The sequence below is a fragment of the Aristolochia californica genome, unplaced genomic scaffold (assembly GCF_029961685.1).
Source record: "Aristolochia californica isolate CCGP_79_NKW_82.1479 unplaced genomic scaffold, dmAriCali1.0.hap1 SCAF_2, whole genome shotgun sequence".
In the NCBI taxonomy this organism is placed as follows: domain Eukaryota; kingdom Viridiplantae; phylum Streptophyta; class Magnoliopsida; order Piperales; family Aristolochiaceae; genus Aristolochia; species Aristolochia californica.
This window is the reverse complement of record NW_027181881.1, coordinates 40,911,043-40,925,586: the sequence shown is the minus strand read 5'-3', so window position 1 is coordinate 40,925,586 and position 14,544 is coordinate 40,911,043. Positions and strand designations below refer to the sequence as shown.

The 14,544-nt window shown below is 42.2% G+C and overlaps 1 protein-coding gene across 5 annotated transcripts in view; it reads left to right on the top strand.

Moving 5' to 3' along the window:
- The window catches only part of LOC137955872 (myosin-15), a 132,283-nt gene that overhangs the window by 109,502 nt on the left and 8,237 nt on the right, over positions 1-14,544 (top strand). For all 5 annotated transcript variants that reach the window (XR_011113188.1, XR_011113189.1, XM_068803055.1 and 2 more), the window contains 6 exons: positions 752-928; positions 11,155-11,289; positions 12,936-13,006; positions 13,089-13,188; positions 13,262-13,318; positions 13,493-13,549. Coding sequence is in view for 3 of the 5 variants with exons in the window: in XM_068803055.1 (XP_068659156.1) it covers positions 752-928; positions 11,155-11,289; positions 12,936-13,006; positions 13,089-13,188; positions 13,262-13,318; positions 13,493-13,549 (597 nt within the window). In the remaining 2 variants the exon portion in view is untranslated. The remainder of the gene's footprint in view (positions 1-751; positions 929-11,154; positions 11,290-12,935; positions 13,007-13,088; positions 13,189-13,261; positions 13,319-13,492; positions 13,550-14,544) is intronic.

Sequence of the window (14,544 nt, the reverse complement as noted above, 5' to 3'; positions counted from 1 at the left end):
AAATAGAAGACTAACATAACTAAAACACCTTTAAACTGAGACTCTTCTGTGAGACTCCTGTAAGACTTCACCATATTAATTTTGGTTTTGTGAGACTTCTTACTGTGAGAGTCATGTAAGAGCCTTCCGTATCTTCTCTTCAACACTTCCAATGCATAGGACTCTTGCATGGCAATTACTTTGGATCTTGCTTTTTTCTTGGTGTTGTTGATCATGACTTACAATATGTGCATGTTACTGGAGTTTTTGTTTATGATCACTCTTATTTACGGTATAAACATTTTTTAACTCTGGTGTTTTGTCAATTAACTGAAAAAAGTTGGAAAAGAGAGGAAAAAAAAAATGAACAGTTAGAGAAGGAGATAAATTGTTGAGAGAAGTCATGATCGGGGGGGAAAGTCGACCTCCCCTTTCCTTTTATTAATGGCTTAAGTGACTTGAAGTCAATTTACACAATTACCCCTCATAACTGGTGTGTGTGTGTGTGTGGGGGGGGTGGGGGGGGGGGGGGGGGGGGGGGGGGGGGGGGTGGATATAAGTTGTATGCACTGTTTTCAATTTTAACCTCTTTTTGCTAAAACTTGTACAACTAAATAATTCTCTAACTAAACGTTAGAATAACATGTGATTTTGACTGTAAACTTCTGACAAATGCCTGATCTCACTGACCCTACTACATATTAATACAGAACTATGTAAATGATCAAAATGCCCTTACTTCATATTTAACATTAACTTTATTTCTTATCAGGGTTTTAAATCTCCTTTGAAACTTCTTGGACCTGAGGAGGATGGATCACCTGTAGATGCTCGATATCCAGCTATACTATTTAAGCAACAGCTCACTGCATGTTTAGAGAAGATTTTTGGCTTAATTCGTGATAATTTGAAAAAAGAACTATCACCACTTTTAACTATCTGCATTCAGGTGAGTTGTGATTATTTTCTGGTCTAAAGTTCCTGTTTTACTTATTTCTGAATTATTTAGATTTTTTCTTCTTGCAAGTATTCATGTTAAGCGTGCTTGGGCAAGGGTAGTACTAGAATGGGTGACCTCCTGGGAAGCCCTCGTGTTGTACTCCTACCATTTTAAATTTCAAAAAAAATAAAGTATTCATGTTACTTCAAGGTAAACATGTTTACAAATTGTATGCTAGTATGGAAGCTTAAATTGTCTAGAGAATTTAGAATTAGGTCACTTGTCCAGAAGCTTAAATTGTCTAGAAAATGTAGAATATGCTATAAAACGAAAGAAAGAAAGTAGTTATGCTGCGGAGATGACTGTGGGAGACAAAAGGAAATAAAAGATAAAGGAGATGGTGAGAAAAGTGAAAGTTGAGATTTGGTTAATCTCAATGAATATCATTTATATGTTGCTGTAGACATAAACACTTGGATGCACTTTTTAGATGAGTGCTCCATATGAAACCTACTAGGTGGTGAAAGACTAACAGAGCTAAAAATATAACCTCTTAGTAATCTTAAACATTTAAGCTTTTACTGGCAGGAATATTTTTCTGGTTTTTCAGTTTGTAGTCTGGGGGGATGCTTTTTATTTTTTTGATGAATAGTGTATATTGATAAGAAAAAGAAAAAATTACAAACCTAGCTCTGGGGGCCTGACTCCACAACAAAGTGTCGGAGAGAAATGCCTGCCTTGGCCTGGGAGTCTGCCAGGTGATTAGTAGAGCGCGGAATGTGATTCCATTTATACAACTTAGAGTGGAAAATAAATTACATATTTCATTGAACATATCCCAATGACGCCATGGGGGTTTGTCGTGGTTTGCACACCAATTGATGACCACTTTTGAGTCACCTTCAATATAAAGGGGACTAGAAAGGTGGCTAGAGAAGATTTTGAGCCCGTGCAACAAACTCGAGAGTTCTGTTATGGTAGAGTATGAGTTGCCAAGGGGACTGCATAAGAAAAGAGGAAGTCACTATTTTCATTGTGGATAACACCACCGAACCTTGCTGGACCCGGGCAGCCGGGGGGCACTTCCATCAAAATTGAGCTTGAGTACCTAGGGGGGTGGGGCATATAGTCATGGTTGGGGGGCGAGAGAGCAGAGATAGCCCAACGATAGTCTGCCAGTTTTCCTTGAAGTTTGTATTACTGAAGTTTATGAATTCTTTTTTATTTAGGAGCCAAACAGAAACTTGTCTAGAGATTTGATCAGTCAGAACCTCAATAGGAGAGGTTTTGAATTTGAATTTCCTCCTATTATGTTCTTTCCAGAGAGGCTAAATTATATGACCAATACAGTAAGATATTATCATTTTACCTGACTTTGGGAGTTTGGAGCTGATGAGAGAGGACAGTGTCTGCTAAGTTTCCCGAGGCACATTATTGGAAGCCAATTTTGTTTAGAAGGGATGTCCAAACCAAGTGGGCAAACTAACATGATAGGAGAATATGGGTTGCTGTTTCTGAAGCATTTTTGAAGAAAGGGTAGAGAGGGTCCAGGATAAGGGTGCCTTGTCTGATTCAGGAATCAGAAGTTAAGATTTTGTTCTTGTAGGCAGACCAGATGAAAAATTTGTTACGTGGAAGGGCAAGGAGGTCCCAAGCATAGGCAACATGGTGCTTTGGGCGAGCTGTGGAGAGGTTGCTTAGGAATTTGTAGGCGGAGGATGTGGAGAAGGATCCTTTTGGGCAGGGAGTCCAGATTAGAGTATCACTTGAGTTGTTTGGCTTTCTGACTGGAAGGTTGTCAAGGAGCTCGGAGGCAAGGAGAGCTTCAGGATCAGTGAGGCGCCTTCTAAGATTTAAATTCCAGCCCCCATTTTCTGACCAGATGTCAGAGATAAAGACCTCCGAGTTACCCGAGAGGCCAGAGATTTCTGGGAAGCTATTTTTGAATGGGGATTGGCCAGTCCATCACTCATTCCAGATTTTTGTTGAGCCTCCATTTGCAATGTAACATTTTGCTGCCATTTTGAAATTCAGGAGGAGCCGAACGATTTTTTTCCAGGCAGGTGAGAGTGAATAAACTCGCCCTCCCTCTGTCCACCAGCCAGAGAGGAGATTTGCTTTATTCGCAACGAAAGTTGTCCAAATCAAAGCAGGTTGCATATTAAACTTCCAGATCCACTTAAGAAGAAGAGCAGAGTTTGTGTGATGATATCCTGGATACCCAGCCCACCCAATGATTTTGGCTTGCACACTTCCTCCCATTTAACCAGGTGATATTTTTTTTCACCGTTTGGACCACCCCAGATAAACATCTCTTGAGAACCTCAATTCTGTTTCTGACTGAAGTTGGGCAGTGGAACATAGATAAAAAGTAGTTAAGAATTCCCAGCAAACATGATTCGATTAGAACTAATTTGGCTGCTTTTGAGAGGAATTTCCCCTGCCAAGAGGCAAGCCGCCCTTCCAAGCTCTCAATGACAGGGTGCCAACAAGCCTTAGAAGGGAGATGGGGAGTCAAAGGGAGCCCTAGATAGGTTCCAATAGATGATTCAATGTTGCATCCAAGATAGCTTGCATAGAATTGAGTAACCCAAGCTCAATATTGTAACTCAAGATAGAGTGATATTTTCCTCTGGGAGTTTCGTCGGGATTTTCTAAGGGGTTGGGGTTTGGGGGGTAGAGGAGGTGTTTCCCGAAGAGAAAAGGGGTGTGAGGTGCTTTGTTGGATTTTTTTGGTTCGGATAGCTTGGTCTTGTGGATTCTGCTTTCTCCTGAGGGGCGATGGCGGGTGCAACAAGCTTGGTTTTTTTTGGTCATTGATGTTGGGGGATTTTTCTATGGCTTGTGTCTGGGAGAGGTGGTTTATCGAGGATTTGAATTGCCTCCATCCCTAGACTGAGTTTGGGCTTTGCTGAATGAAAACCATCCCCATGATTTTATTAGCTCGTCTTTGGGTGATTGAGCACTCGAGCTTTCCTCCGTGAAATTGAGTGTGCATCTGGAACTCTAGCTCCCGAGTGAAGAGTGATCTGCCAAAGCTTCGCCCAGTCTTCCCCTCCCATACTTTCCCCAGGATGAAGCTGAAAACTTCTATGGCTTGGATGGGGCTGGAGATGAAGGATCACTTCACTCCTGCTCGGGAGATGATTCGCAGTGAGGAGCCATTTTAGTCTACCGTCTTCCAGAGGGAGATAGATCCAGTGCCGTTTCTGAAGTGAAATTCTTCTGGATTTTCCACCATGATCCTTCGTCTTGATGTGCGACTCATTACGGTTTGCCATTCTTTTTCTTTGGCTGGCTCTTTCGATCTGGATGTCTCCGCTTTGAAGGACTTATTTTGCTGCTATTGCGTCTGCGTCGATTCGGCGTCCACCAAAGGGTCTGAGGAATGTTGTATTCGGGGAGATGGTTCTGGAGGTTTTGGATTTTTTGAAGTGAGAGAGGAGAGATGGGGAGGCCCCAAGATGGGGTCCTGGGTGTTTTCGCTCCGTATCACATCGCATTGATCCAAATCACGACGCTTTGTATTTTTGTTTCGTTCCGCTTCGCGTCGTTCCGATTTGCATTGCTTTGTATTTCCGTTCCTTCCGCATCGCTCCCAAGTTCTCAAATGAAGCTTCTGTGAGTGTTAAATGATGCTGATTTTTATAAAGACAAAAACTCAAAAGAGCAATTTACAAAGGAGGGAAGCCTTCCCAAACAATGAGAGATTGCTGGGAGTCTGGCAGGATATTACTAGTGCCTTTTTTATGAAGCTTTTGAAACATTTGAGATGTTTAGCATAAGCATTATCTGAAATGTAAAAAGTTACCAAATTCCAATTAAATGGAAACGGTAGCTAACCCTATGTTCTGGTCTTAGGTTTCATGTCCGCAATGGTTAGTCTGTTAGATTGTGGTTTGATGAATGGATTTTTGACTCCCCTCTCCACAAAATATGCTTCTTGCTTTGATACTCTTAAAGATCGCCATGTCCTAATAGCTTATTCTTATTCTGCTGGGAATTGGGATTTTGAGTCTTGTTTGAGGGGTTGGGGACAGTGAAATAAATAAGTCAATCAGCTTTTTTTTTTTTTTTTTTTTTGAAATGATGCTTATTTTTATTAAGACAAAAGCTCAGAAGAGCAAATTACAAAGGAGGGAATCCTTCCCATACAATGAGAGATTGTTGGGAAGTTCTGAATTTAGCCAATTTATCAGCCAGAGAGGTGGCTGATCTGGGAAAGATTCCAATTACAATGCAAAGAAGATACAATGTCAGCAATACTATCAGTGATGGACCAGTGGTGCCAAGGGGGGAGGTTGTCTTTGGAACACCAACTAATAACCATCTTCGAGTCGCCTTCAATGATTAACTTGCCATGGAGACGATCTTTGAAGATTTGGAGGCCGAACAACAGAGCACTAACTTCAGCAATATTAGAATCGGCAATGCCCACCCAACCCACATAAGAAAGAATGGGGTCTCCATTGTGACCTCTGAATATACCACCTGCTCCTGCTCGACCAGGACATCCAATAGCACTACCATCAAAATTCAGCTTTATGCAGTCACTGGGGGGAGGATCCCAGATAACCATTCTAGGAGCTCTGCTAGGGCCAAACATGTGAGCGATCAAATTCCAATTTTCTCGAAGGGAAACCCCTGAAAGAGTGGCAAAATCCTTCTTTGTATGAAGCCAACTCGAGATGAGGCCGATGGCATGAGAAGTCGTGTTGTCTAGGGTTCTAGCTTTGGAGTTGAATCTTCGGTTGTTCCGCTCAAGCCAAATGCACCATGGAACATGCGCAAGACAGGCTGAAAGAATTAACTTGCCCAGCCGAGGAAGGAGAATCCCTCGAACCATCTCAAAGGTGCCAAAGAGGTCTTGATGTAGCCCCTGTTGGAGTCCGATTTTCTGAAATATCTTCATCCAAACTTGCCACAAAAATCCAGAGTGTAAGAGGACATGCTGGACTGTCTCTTCACACACACCGCATAGGGGACAAGAAAGATCGGGGGCAGTGAAGCCTCTTCTGTGAAGGTTGTTTGAAGTAAGAATCTGTTCTCTGATGGTTGACCACACGAAGAACTTGATTTTGCTTGGCGCTGAGAGTTTCCAAGCCAGATTTGCCTTGTGCTCATGAGGACTATAGTCTTGCTTTCTGATATGAGAGTAAGCCGAAGTGACAGTGAATCGACCATTATTACTGGGCTTCCAAATCATCTTATCAATTGAGTGCTCCCGAATAATAGTACTGCTGAGTTTAGTAAGGAGAGAACAAAAAGCCAACGATTCCTCATTATTTAATCCCCGACGAAACTGAAGACTCCACGAGTGATCACTCCATGGATCAGCCATAGAGCAAGAGAGGTTGTTTGCCACCCTATGCAGCCCTGGAAAGTCCTCTGAGAGAGATCAGGGGCCACACCATTCGTCCGACCAAAAGAGAAGGGTCCTTCCGTTGCCCGTGTGAAATGCGGTAGCATCTCTGAATACTGAAGGAGCTTGAAAACTGTTTTTCATATCGGGGATACGAGGCGAGCAGCGCCACCCTCTCTCCACCATGCACCCGAAAACTGAAGGTAGAATTTCACCATATTCTTCCATAAACTGTTGTGCTTGTTGTTGAAATTCCAAATCCATTTGAGCATAAGAGCTTTGTTCATTTCTTTTGTAGGCCGGATGCCCAATCCTCCCCTATTATGGGGCATGCAAATATCCTTCCAACTGACCAGGTGGTATCTAAAGGTATCTTCTGAACCCCTCCACAGAAATCGTCGACGGATGGCATCAATTTTGGAGCAAACGGAGGCTTGACAGTGCATGAATGATAACAGATAATTTGGAAGCCCCGCCAGACAAGACTTGAGGAGAGTGAGACGCCCCGCTGTTGATAAGAGTTTACCCCTTCAAGTGGCTAGCCTCTTTTCAAATTTCTCAATGAGGGGGGACCATAGTGAAGTCGAAGGCCGAGAATCAAAAAGTGGGAGCCCATGATACGTAGCTGGCATATTTTCCATTGAGCATCCTAGATAGTCCGCCATATTCCGAAGTTTAGCTGGATCAATATGATAGCCAAGGAGAGTGGGTTTTCCCCAGTTAATGCTTTGACTAGAAGCCAATTCAAATAATCCCAGCACGACACGTAATTTTCTGATTTGATCCATAGTACCAACCCCGAAGCAAATAGTATCATCTGCAAACTGGAGAATCGGAATATCAAAGGCTGTGCAGTCAGTCGTGGGAAGGAGCCATCCCATGTTCTTGGCCGAGTGGATCATGGAGGATAGGTATTCTGCCACCACATTGAAGAGCAGAGGGGAGAGGGGGTCTCCTTGTCTGATTCTTCTGGTTCCCTTAAAATACCCGCAAATTGTGGCTTTGAGAAGGACGGAGTAGCTTGCAGAGGAGATGCAGCTTTGTATCCAAAAGCGTCATTTTTCTCTGAATACCATCTTCCCTAGGAGGGTATCCAGAAACTTCCAGTTAACTCTGTCAAATGCCTTTTCGAAGTCAAGCTTGAGGATGAATCTGGGGAGCTTTCGGACCTTGAAATGATGACTAAGTTCATGACATGCCATGGCTGAATCAAGAATGTTTCTTCCCTTGATAAAAGCACTCTGACCATGGTGAATGGCAATAGGGAGGATTGCCCTGAGACGACTAGCAAGGAGGCGCGCAATCACCTTATATGCAGTGGTAGTGAGACTGATCGGTCGGAAGTCGGATGGGAGCTCTGCCCCATCTTTTTTAGGGATGAGGGCGATGAAAAAGGCTTTGATACTCCTATATCTGATGTCATGCTGATAAAAGGAGCGAGCCATGCTGGAAATGTCTTCTCTGATAAAGGGCCAACAATGATGATAAAATTCCCCGTTGAATCCATCCGAGCCAGGAGCATGACCCAAAGGAAGACCAAGGGTTGCAATTTCAATTTCCCGCGTAGAGAAGGGGAGCTCGATGAGATTGGCTGCAGTTGATGGAATAACCTGAAGGTTAACCCTTTGGAAGAAGGGCCGAAGTGGCTAGTGATCCGAGTATAAATCTGCAAAAAAATTCACCGGTGAGTCAGAAATAATGGCTCAGTCCGAGGTGGCCTCACCGTTGACGCTGAGCGTGGCAATGTGTTTGGCCCTTCTTCGTGCAGAGGCGACTGCTTGGAAGAATTTTGTATTAGCATCCCCATCGGAGAGCCATTTGAATCTTACACATTGCTTCCAGTGCACTAACGCGTTGTGGGTGAAGGATTGCAATTGCCCTTGAAGGGCGTACATCTGAGAGACTTCCGGAGAAGAGAGACCTCTGATTAGTGAGTCAGAAATAATGGCTAAGTCCGAGGTGGCCTCACCGTTGACGCTGAGTGTGGCAATGCGGTTGGCCCTTCTTCGTGCAGAGGCAACTGCATAGAAGAATTTTGTATTAGCATCCCCATCGGAGAGCCATTTGAATCTTGCACATTGCTTCCAGTGCACTAACTCGCTGTGGGTGAAGGACTGCAATTGCCCTTGAAGGGCGTACCTCTGAGAGACTTCTGGAGAAGAGAGACCTCTGACTTCCTCCTCCGAGTTGAGAACGGCTATCTGAGCAAGGGCATCGGTTCTCACAATTGAGGAGGAGGCCTTCTTTTTAGAAGCCCAATACCTCAGTAGCGGCTTTAGCATCTTAAGCTTGATTAGGAAGGCCCACCCTCTTGGTCCTACAATGGTCATATTCTCCCAAAAGGATTGGAGAGATAGATCAAAAGAGGGGTCTGCCATCCAATTATTGTTGAACCTAAAAAGGGGGGGGACTACTAAAATGTGTATCAATCATAATCGGCATGATCAGAGACGACTCTATTGAGCACTTTGCCAGAGACGTTACTGTGAGGTTAAAGGGTAATTCTGGAGTTAAGACAGAGGTGTGGACGACATCTGGATCTGGGCCAACGGCATTTTTTTTAGGAGATTGGGTTGAGAGGGTGGGTGGGTGATGTGTCGAATAAGTGGGGGGGAATGACGGGGGGTCAGCGAGTATAGTTCCCATGCCCACTATAAGGCTGTCTGGAGGGTATCGCAACTGCAGAGAGGGGGCAGAGTCGAGAGGTGCATTTCCCAGCTCATTGGGTGGCTGTGTGATTTCACGAGGTTTGATGGTGCTTTCGGGGACCACATCTCTAAAAGCATCCATCGCAGCGATGCTGATATGGATCCAGTAGTGCTCTTTATCCACCGCAATACATTTGAAATATTGCCCTTCACGTGGGTGAAGAGTTGATGAGGATCCGGGCCTCATCCAGACGGTGCCAATGCTCTGTGAGTGGGTCCAAAGCAATGATAGTGCTGAACTCAGATACGACTCTCAAAAAGACTGCGTTTTGCCATAGCTCAGTAGGAAGCCCTATAACTGTGACTCATTGGCCGTATTGGTTGGAGGGTGCCGAGGGGAACCATTCTGAAATGTCGATGATGCCAGAGCTGGTGTGGGGTATGATGGTAAGAGCTGTAGAAGACTTCTGCTGGGTTCCGAAATGAACAAGCCAAGTTTGGGGACGGAGATAGGAGATTCTAGGAGTGTAAGGGAGGTGAAGTGCATCAATCAGGCATTGAAGAATGCTGGGTTTGATGACTTCAGGGGGTGTTTGGACGAGAATGGAGCGAGTCAAAATTCTGCGCCCATCATGGAGAAGGTTTGGTGGGATTTGAATGATTTCGGGTGTTTTTGTGGGAGTAGGGTGCTGATATGAGTAGGAGGGGATGTCGGGAGGGTGTTTTGGTGGCATTGGGTTGCTGGGAAGAGAGGTGGAAATCTTACTCTGGCATCACCGGGGGCGTATTGGCTCTTCTGTTGTGGCTAGTGCTGGGGAGAGGCTCTGGAGTGCATCGGCTAGCTCATTCCAGCCAAAACCCGAGTTTGTGGCCTCAGGTATGAATAGCCTGGCTAAAATGGAGGTTCCTCTTCTGTGGGTGATCCTACATTCCCGGCGACCACAGAAGACAGTCACCGAGAAGAGGAACATCAAGTCCCGTGACCAGAGTTCACAGGATTTTTTAGTTTCCGAGGTCGCTCTTTGGAACTGGATCCTGAAGTTGTGAATCACTTCCACTAGGACACAGATGAATGAAAGCTTTGATCCGTCGGCTAAGGAGATACGGATCACCGGACCTGATTTCCGAACTACTCTCTCGACGGTAACTCTGTATTTTCCAAAATTGAAGCGGAAAATACTATTTCGTTTCTTCCGGTGAGAGACCGTCGTCCAGCGAGCTTCGTATTCCTCCGTCGGAGCCTTAGAAAGGTCGCCAGAGTGGTGGCTGAATGGATCCGACTGTCTGTGATTTTTCCTTCCTCGTCGTGGAGAGACATTTCCTCCATTTCTTCTCGTTGCTGCATCGTCTAGCCCTTTGTCGGCATCGGAAAGGCTCGCCGTAGCCTTGCCTGAGTAGCAATGGTCAACGGGAGTAGTCCGGTCGCCGGCCGTAGGGACGGCAGCCGTTAGGAGAGTTCTCTCTCTCATTTGAGGGTATATGTATACGTTGGCAGTTTCGAACCAGCTGGCGCGTTACGATAACTTACGGAGCACGTTAGTAATCGGCGAAATTTCGCCCAAAATCGCCCAAAATGGCTTGCTCTCGCTCACGATCAATCAATCAGCTTCTTTCATTCCTTATGAAGTGCTACTTATCTCCCTTTGGTGGTGATCAATTTATTTGGAGTCAAGTCAGACCTCTGACTTCCAGAGAAGAGAGACCTCTGACTTCATTTTGAAGTGCTACTTATCTCCTTCTGGTGGTGATCAATTTATTTGGAAGTTGGATTCTTCTTGGTATCTTCATTGAGTTTCCCTGCTTTGTTGCATGAGTCATGGTTTAAGAGAAAATTATGTGAAACGTTATTCGCCAAATTCCAAATCCCACTATGGCTGCAAAGTATAAGATGCTATGGAATATTTCAACTAAAACTCTTGCCAAATGTAAATTAATCTTGAGCTACGTTCTGTTCCAAGTGCTGACTTATTTGTGATTTCAATGCCTAATAAAAACCATTCCCAAAATCCGCATGGTAAATATTAGTAGGGTATCTTACTGTTCCTTATTATGTGTCCGTAGTTTTAGTTATCTATTATTTAGTATAAAAGATTTCAGCTAACTAATGTTACATTGAATGTGCATTCCTGTAAACATTGCATTTAAAGATAAATTAGTGGTATAAGATTGTTATCTGTATTTATGCATGGCTGTGTGCTGACTTTCTAGTTTTTCCTTTGTGGAAGGCACCAAAAACTGTTCGACCTGCAGGCAAATCTTCTAAGTCATCTGGAGGGGTTACACCGCAATCATTGAGTAGTCACTGGGACAGTATTATCAAATTCTTGGATTCCCTTATGGCTTGTTTGCATGACAATTATGTTAGTTTCTATCACCTTTTTTAATCTTTATTTTTCTAATTGCAAACATTAACATTCTCTAAATGCTGTTTTTATCTTGTGTTTTTCTCATAAGTTTAGTAGTCTTTCAGCTCAACCATACATGCATCCAAAAACAAAAATTTCATACCTTTTCCTCTGTCACATGATGCCTATCTTTGAGCTGCAAAATTAGATAACTTGAGGGCGAAGGCTGGAGTAACCCACCCACTATTGTCTCAATTTCAGGAATTTTCTTGTTTTCAAATTCATAATGGAACTTGTTTTCTTTTTAAATTCTCACTGTTTAGAAAGAAAAAAATGAATTGAACTTGAATTTCCATATGAGGTTTTGTAGCTAGTAGTAGCTAGTGCAACTGCAGAAAAGGCCATTAAGAAACTATTTTGAGTACCAAGTGAAGCAAAATGTTAAAGATAGGGACCTTTTAAACTGAAAAGGCGTTTTGAATTTGCTTTCAAGAGTTATCCACAAAAAAATATTACTTTCTGGATATATTACTCGCCTGAGAGATTCTTTTATTATAGATTTCTTGATTCATAGTATTTGACTCCATACTATTTAATATACAGGCCATGACAGTAAAGGTTTTTTGCTCCGATTCTTCTGTTTTTGGACTAAGTTTGTAGTAAAAAACTTTAGTTCCCTTTCAGCCAAGGAAAAATTTGATAGCTTGGGCCCAAACAACGTAGTTCTTTCTGTTTAGTTTAACATACATGATCTAAGTAATGTTATTGTCTTTCTTGTCCAAATTTGCAAGGCTTCAGATTCATTGTTTCAGCCATGATGGAAGATAAAACTGTCCCAACTAAGAAATTTGTTGCAAAAACATCAAGTGGCACCCAATGAAGACTACCAATTCTTCTCCAAGTGTAACAATGAACTCAAACTCAAAACCAGTAGGGCTTTGATCAACAATGCTAATGACATAGGAAGCCAATTAGGGGCAAGGAACACCAACCTGGGTTATCACAGAAAGATGTAGGCACATCCAAGACAGCTTCAAGACATTAGAATCCTCTCTATCGTCTAAGAAAGGACATGTAGACAGTAGATAAACTGTAGGAGGGTTGTTAAACGTCATCAGAGATGAGTTGACAGGCACTTGAGCTATTACCTGGGGGTAATGACACAAAATAAACAACCTGGTGGTTGCACAAATATCCTGGAGATGTCGTGGGCATGGAGAGTATTGAATTAGACCACACCTGGATGCATCATAGATTGCTCTGATACTATATAAAGTAGTAAAAAGATCAAGATTGAAAAGAGCGAGAGAGAAAGAAGAGACCTACGTGAACATTCAGTTATCGTAATCATAGGCTTAGGTCTAAAAAAAATTCTTCTCGACTTAAAGTACAATCATTTGGGCTAAAAGACTGTATTCTCTTTAAATAGCTAAAGCAACTAACACCACTTTAAGTGGTCCAACTAATCTAGGCTCATGAAACACATTCAAAGAAACAGAACATAAACTCAATTATAATTACAAGTATGCCCCCTTTAGCCACTCCACAAGCTGCATTCCAAAAACCTTTTTGCATATAACTTATTGAGCTTTATGAAATATGAAGAATATGAAATTCTTATTGGTTATCTTGTGTCTTATTTGTTACTATTATGCTTACAGGTACCCTCCTTTTTCATACGTAAGCTCATTACCCAAGTGTTTTCTTTCATCAATATACAATTATTCAACAGGTTAGTGTATTAATGCTTTTGACCGTCTCAAAATACCCTCTTGCCAATGCTTTTCCTCTTTACCAGTTGCAAGTTTTTGCAGTCTTCTTCTACGCCGTGAATGTTGCACATTTTCTAATGGGGAATATGTTAAGTCTGGACTTGCAGAGCTGGAGCGTTGGATTGCTTGCGCTTCAGAAGAGGTGGCTGGCATTTTCTTTTCTTTTGCATGTTGTGGGTTTTTTACTTTCAGAGTTTGAATAATGCCATTGACAGTTTGCAGGAACCTCTTGGCATGAGCTTAATTACATACGACAAGCTGTTGGGTTTCTGGTATGAAATCTTATCTGCAGAAAGCTATCATTAAGTGCGGCATAAAGCATAATATAAGTGTGTTGTTGAGTAGCAAGGTTACTGATAGAGAAGAGGGAAAAATTACTGCATTTTTTCTTTTTTAGTAACAGTGAAAGAGAGCTGTGGCTTGGAAAACTCATTATTCTGTTGCAGGTGATTCATCAGAAAAGAAAGAAGTCCCTTGATGAGATTAGGCATGACCTGTGCCCGGTATGATCTTTTTTGGCATTGACAGTCAAGTTTGTGTTCCTTCTGAACTGTTCATTCTCTCCTTCAATGAGTATGCTTAAGTTGTAGTCATTGGACATTTCATGCATTAGTAAGTTTGTGGCAATGAGGCAAACGGTATGGTTATTGCATAATCGTAGAAAGCTCATCTTAGATTGCTACATTGGTGCAGTTGTTAACTTGAACAATTCTGACATTCATAAAAAGTCTTTGCATGGACATAGTTCTAGTGGATAATTGGTGTGCAATCGGTATAGGACAAAACAGAAAGAGCTATCCCATTAATCATTGTAATTACCAATTGCTTATTCCATTTCTTTTCCTTTCAATTACTTGTTTGACTATCCTGTTTTTTGTTTATTAGTTCGTTTATTGACAGGTTAAATGGCTAAATAGGTGAATAAATGGGTAATTGAAAAATTAAAAGACCTATAAAGAACTCAGAGCTTTGAGAGAGGAGAATGACGAGGAGAGGGTAGATTTGGGTTATGGTGTAATCATAAGTGAAGGAAGAGAGAATGAAGTTTAACAGAAAAAAGGAGAGAAGAAGAGAAAAATTACTGTGTATTTGCCCTAATCTAAGAAGAAAAACTATATATAGGCAAAATAAAATTAGAAATCGACTTATGTAGCCTCATAATGAGGCCTGCAAACTGCCTATCACGTTAGATCTTTTCTGACTCCCCCTCAAGTTGCACTTGTAGCTTCAACTTGTGACATAGTATATATCAAAGTAAAAAGATAGAAAAAAATAGAAATTTTTTCTTATTTAAGTGTTCAATTAGTAAATCTGTTGTTCCAAAATCGCAATACAATTTTTCTTGGGATATCATTTTCTATAACTTCAGAAGTAGGTATGTTTAGCAACTAACATGAGTTAACTACCATTATAAAAAAAATGAAACAGGAGTTGGCTTTGTCATGAACATGGAGAACATGTTTGATGACATCTACTTGACATTTTCAATTTTTAACAG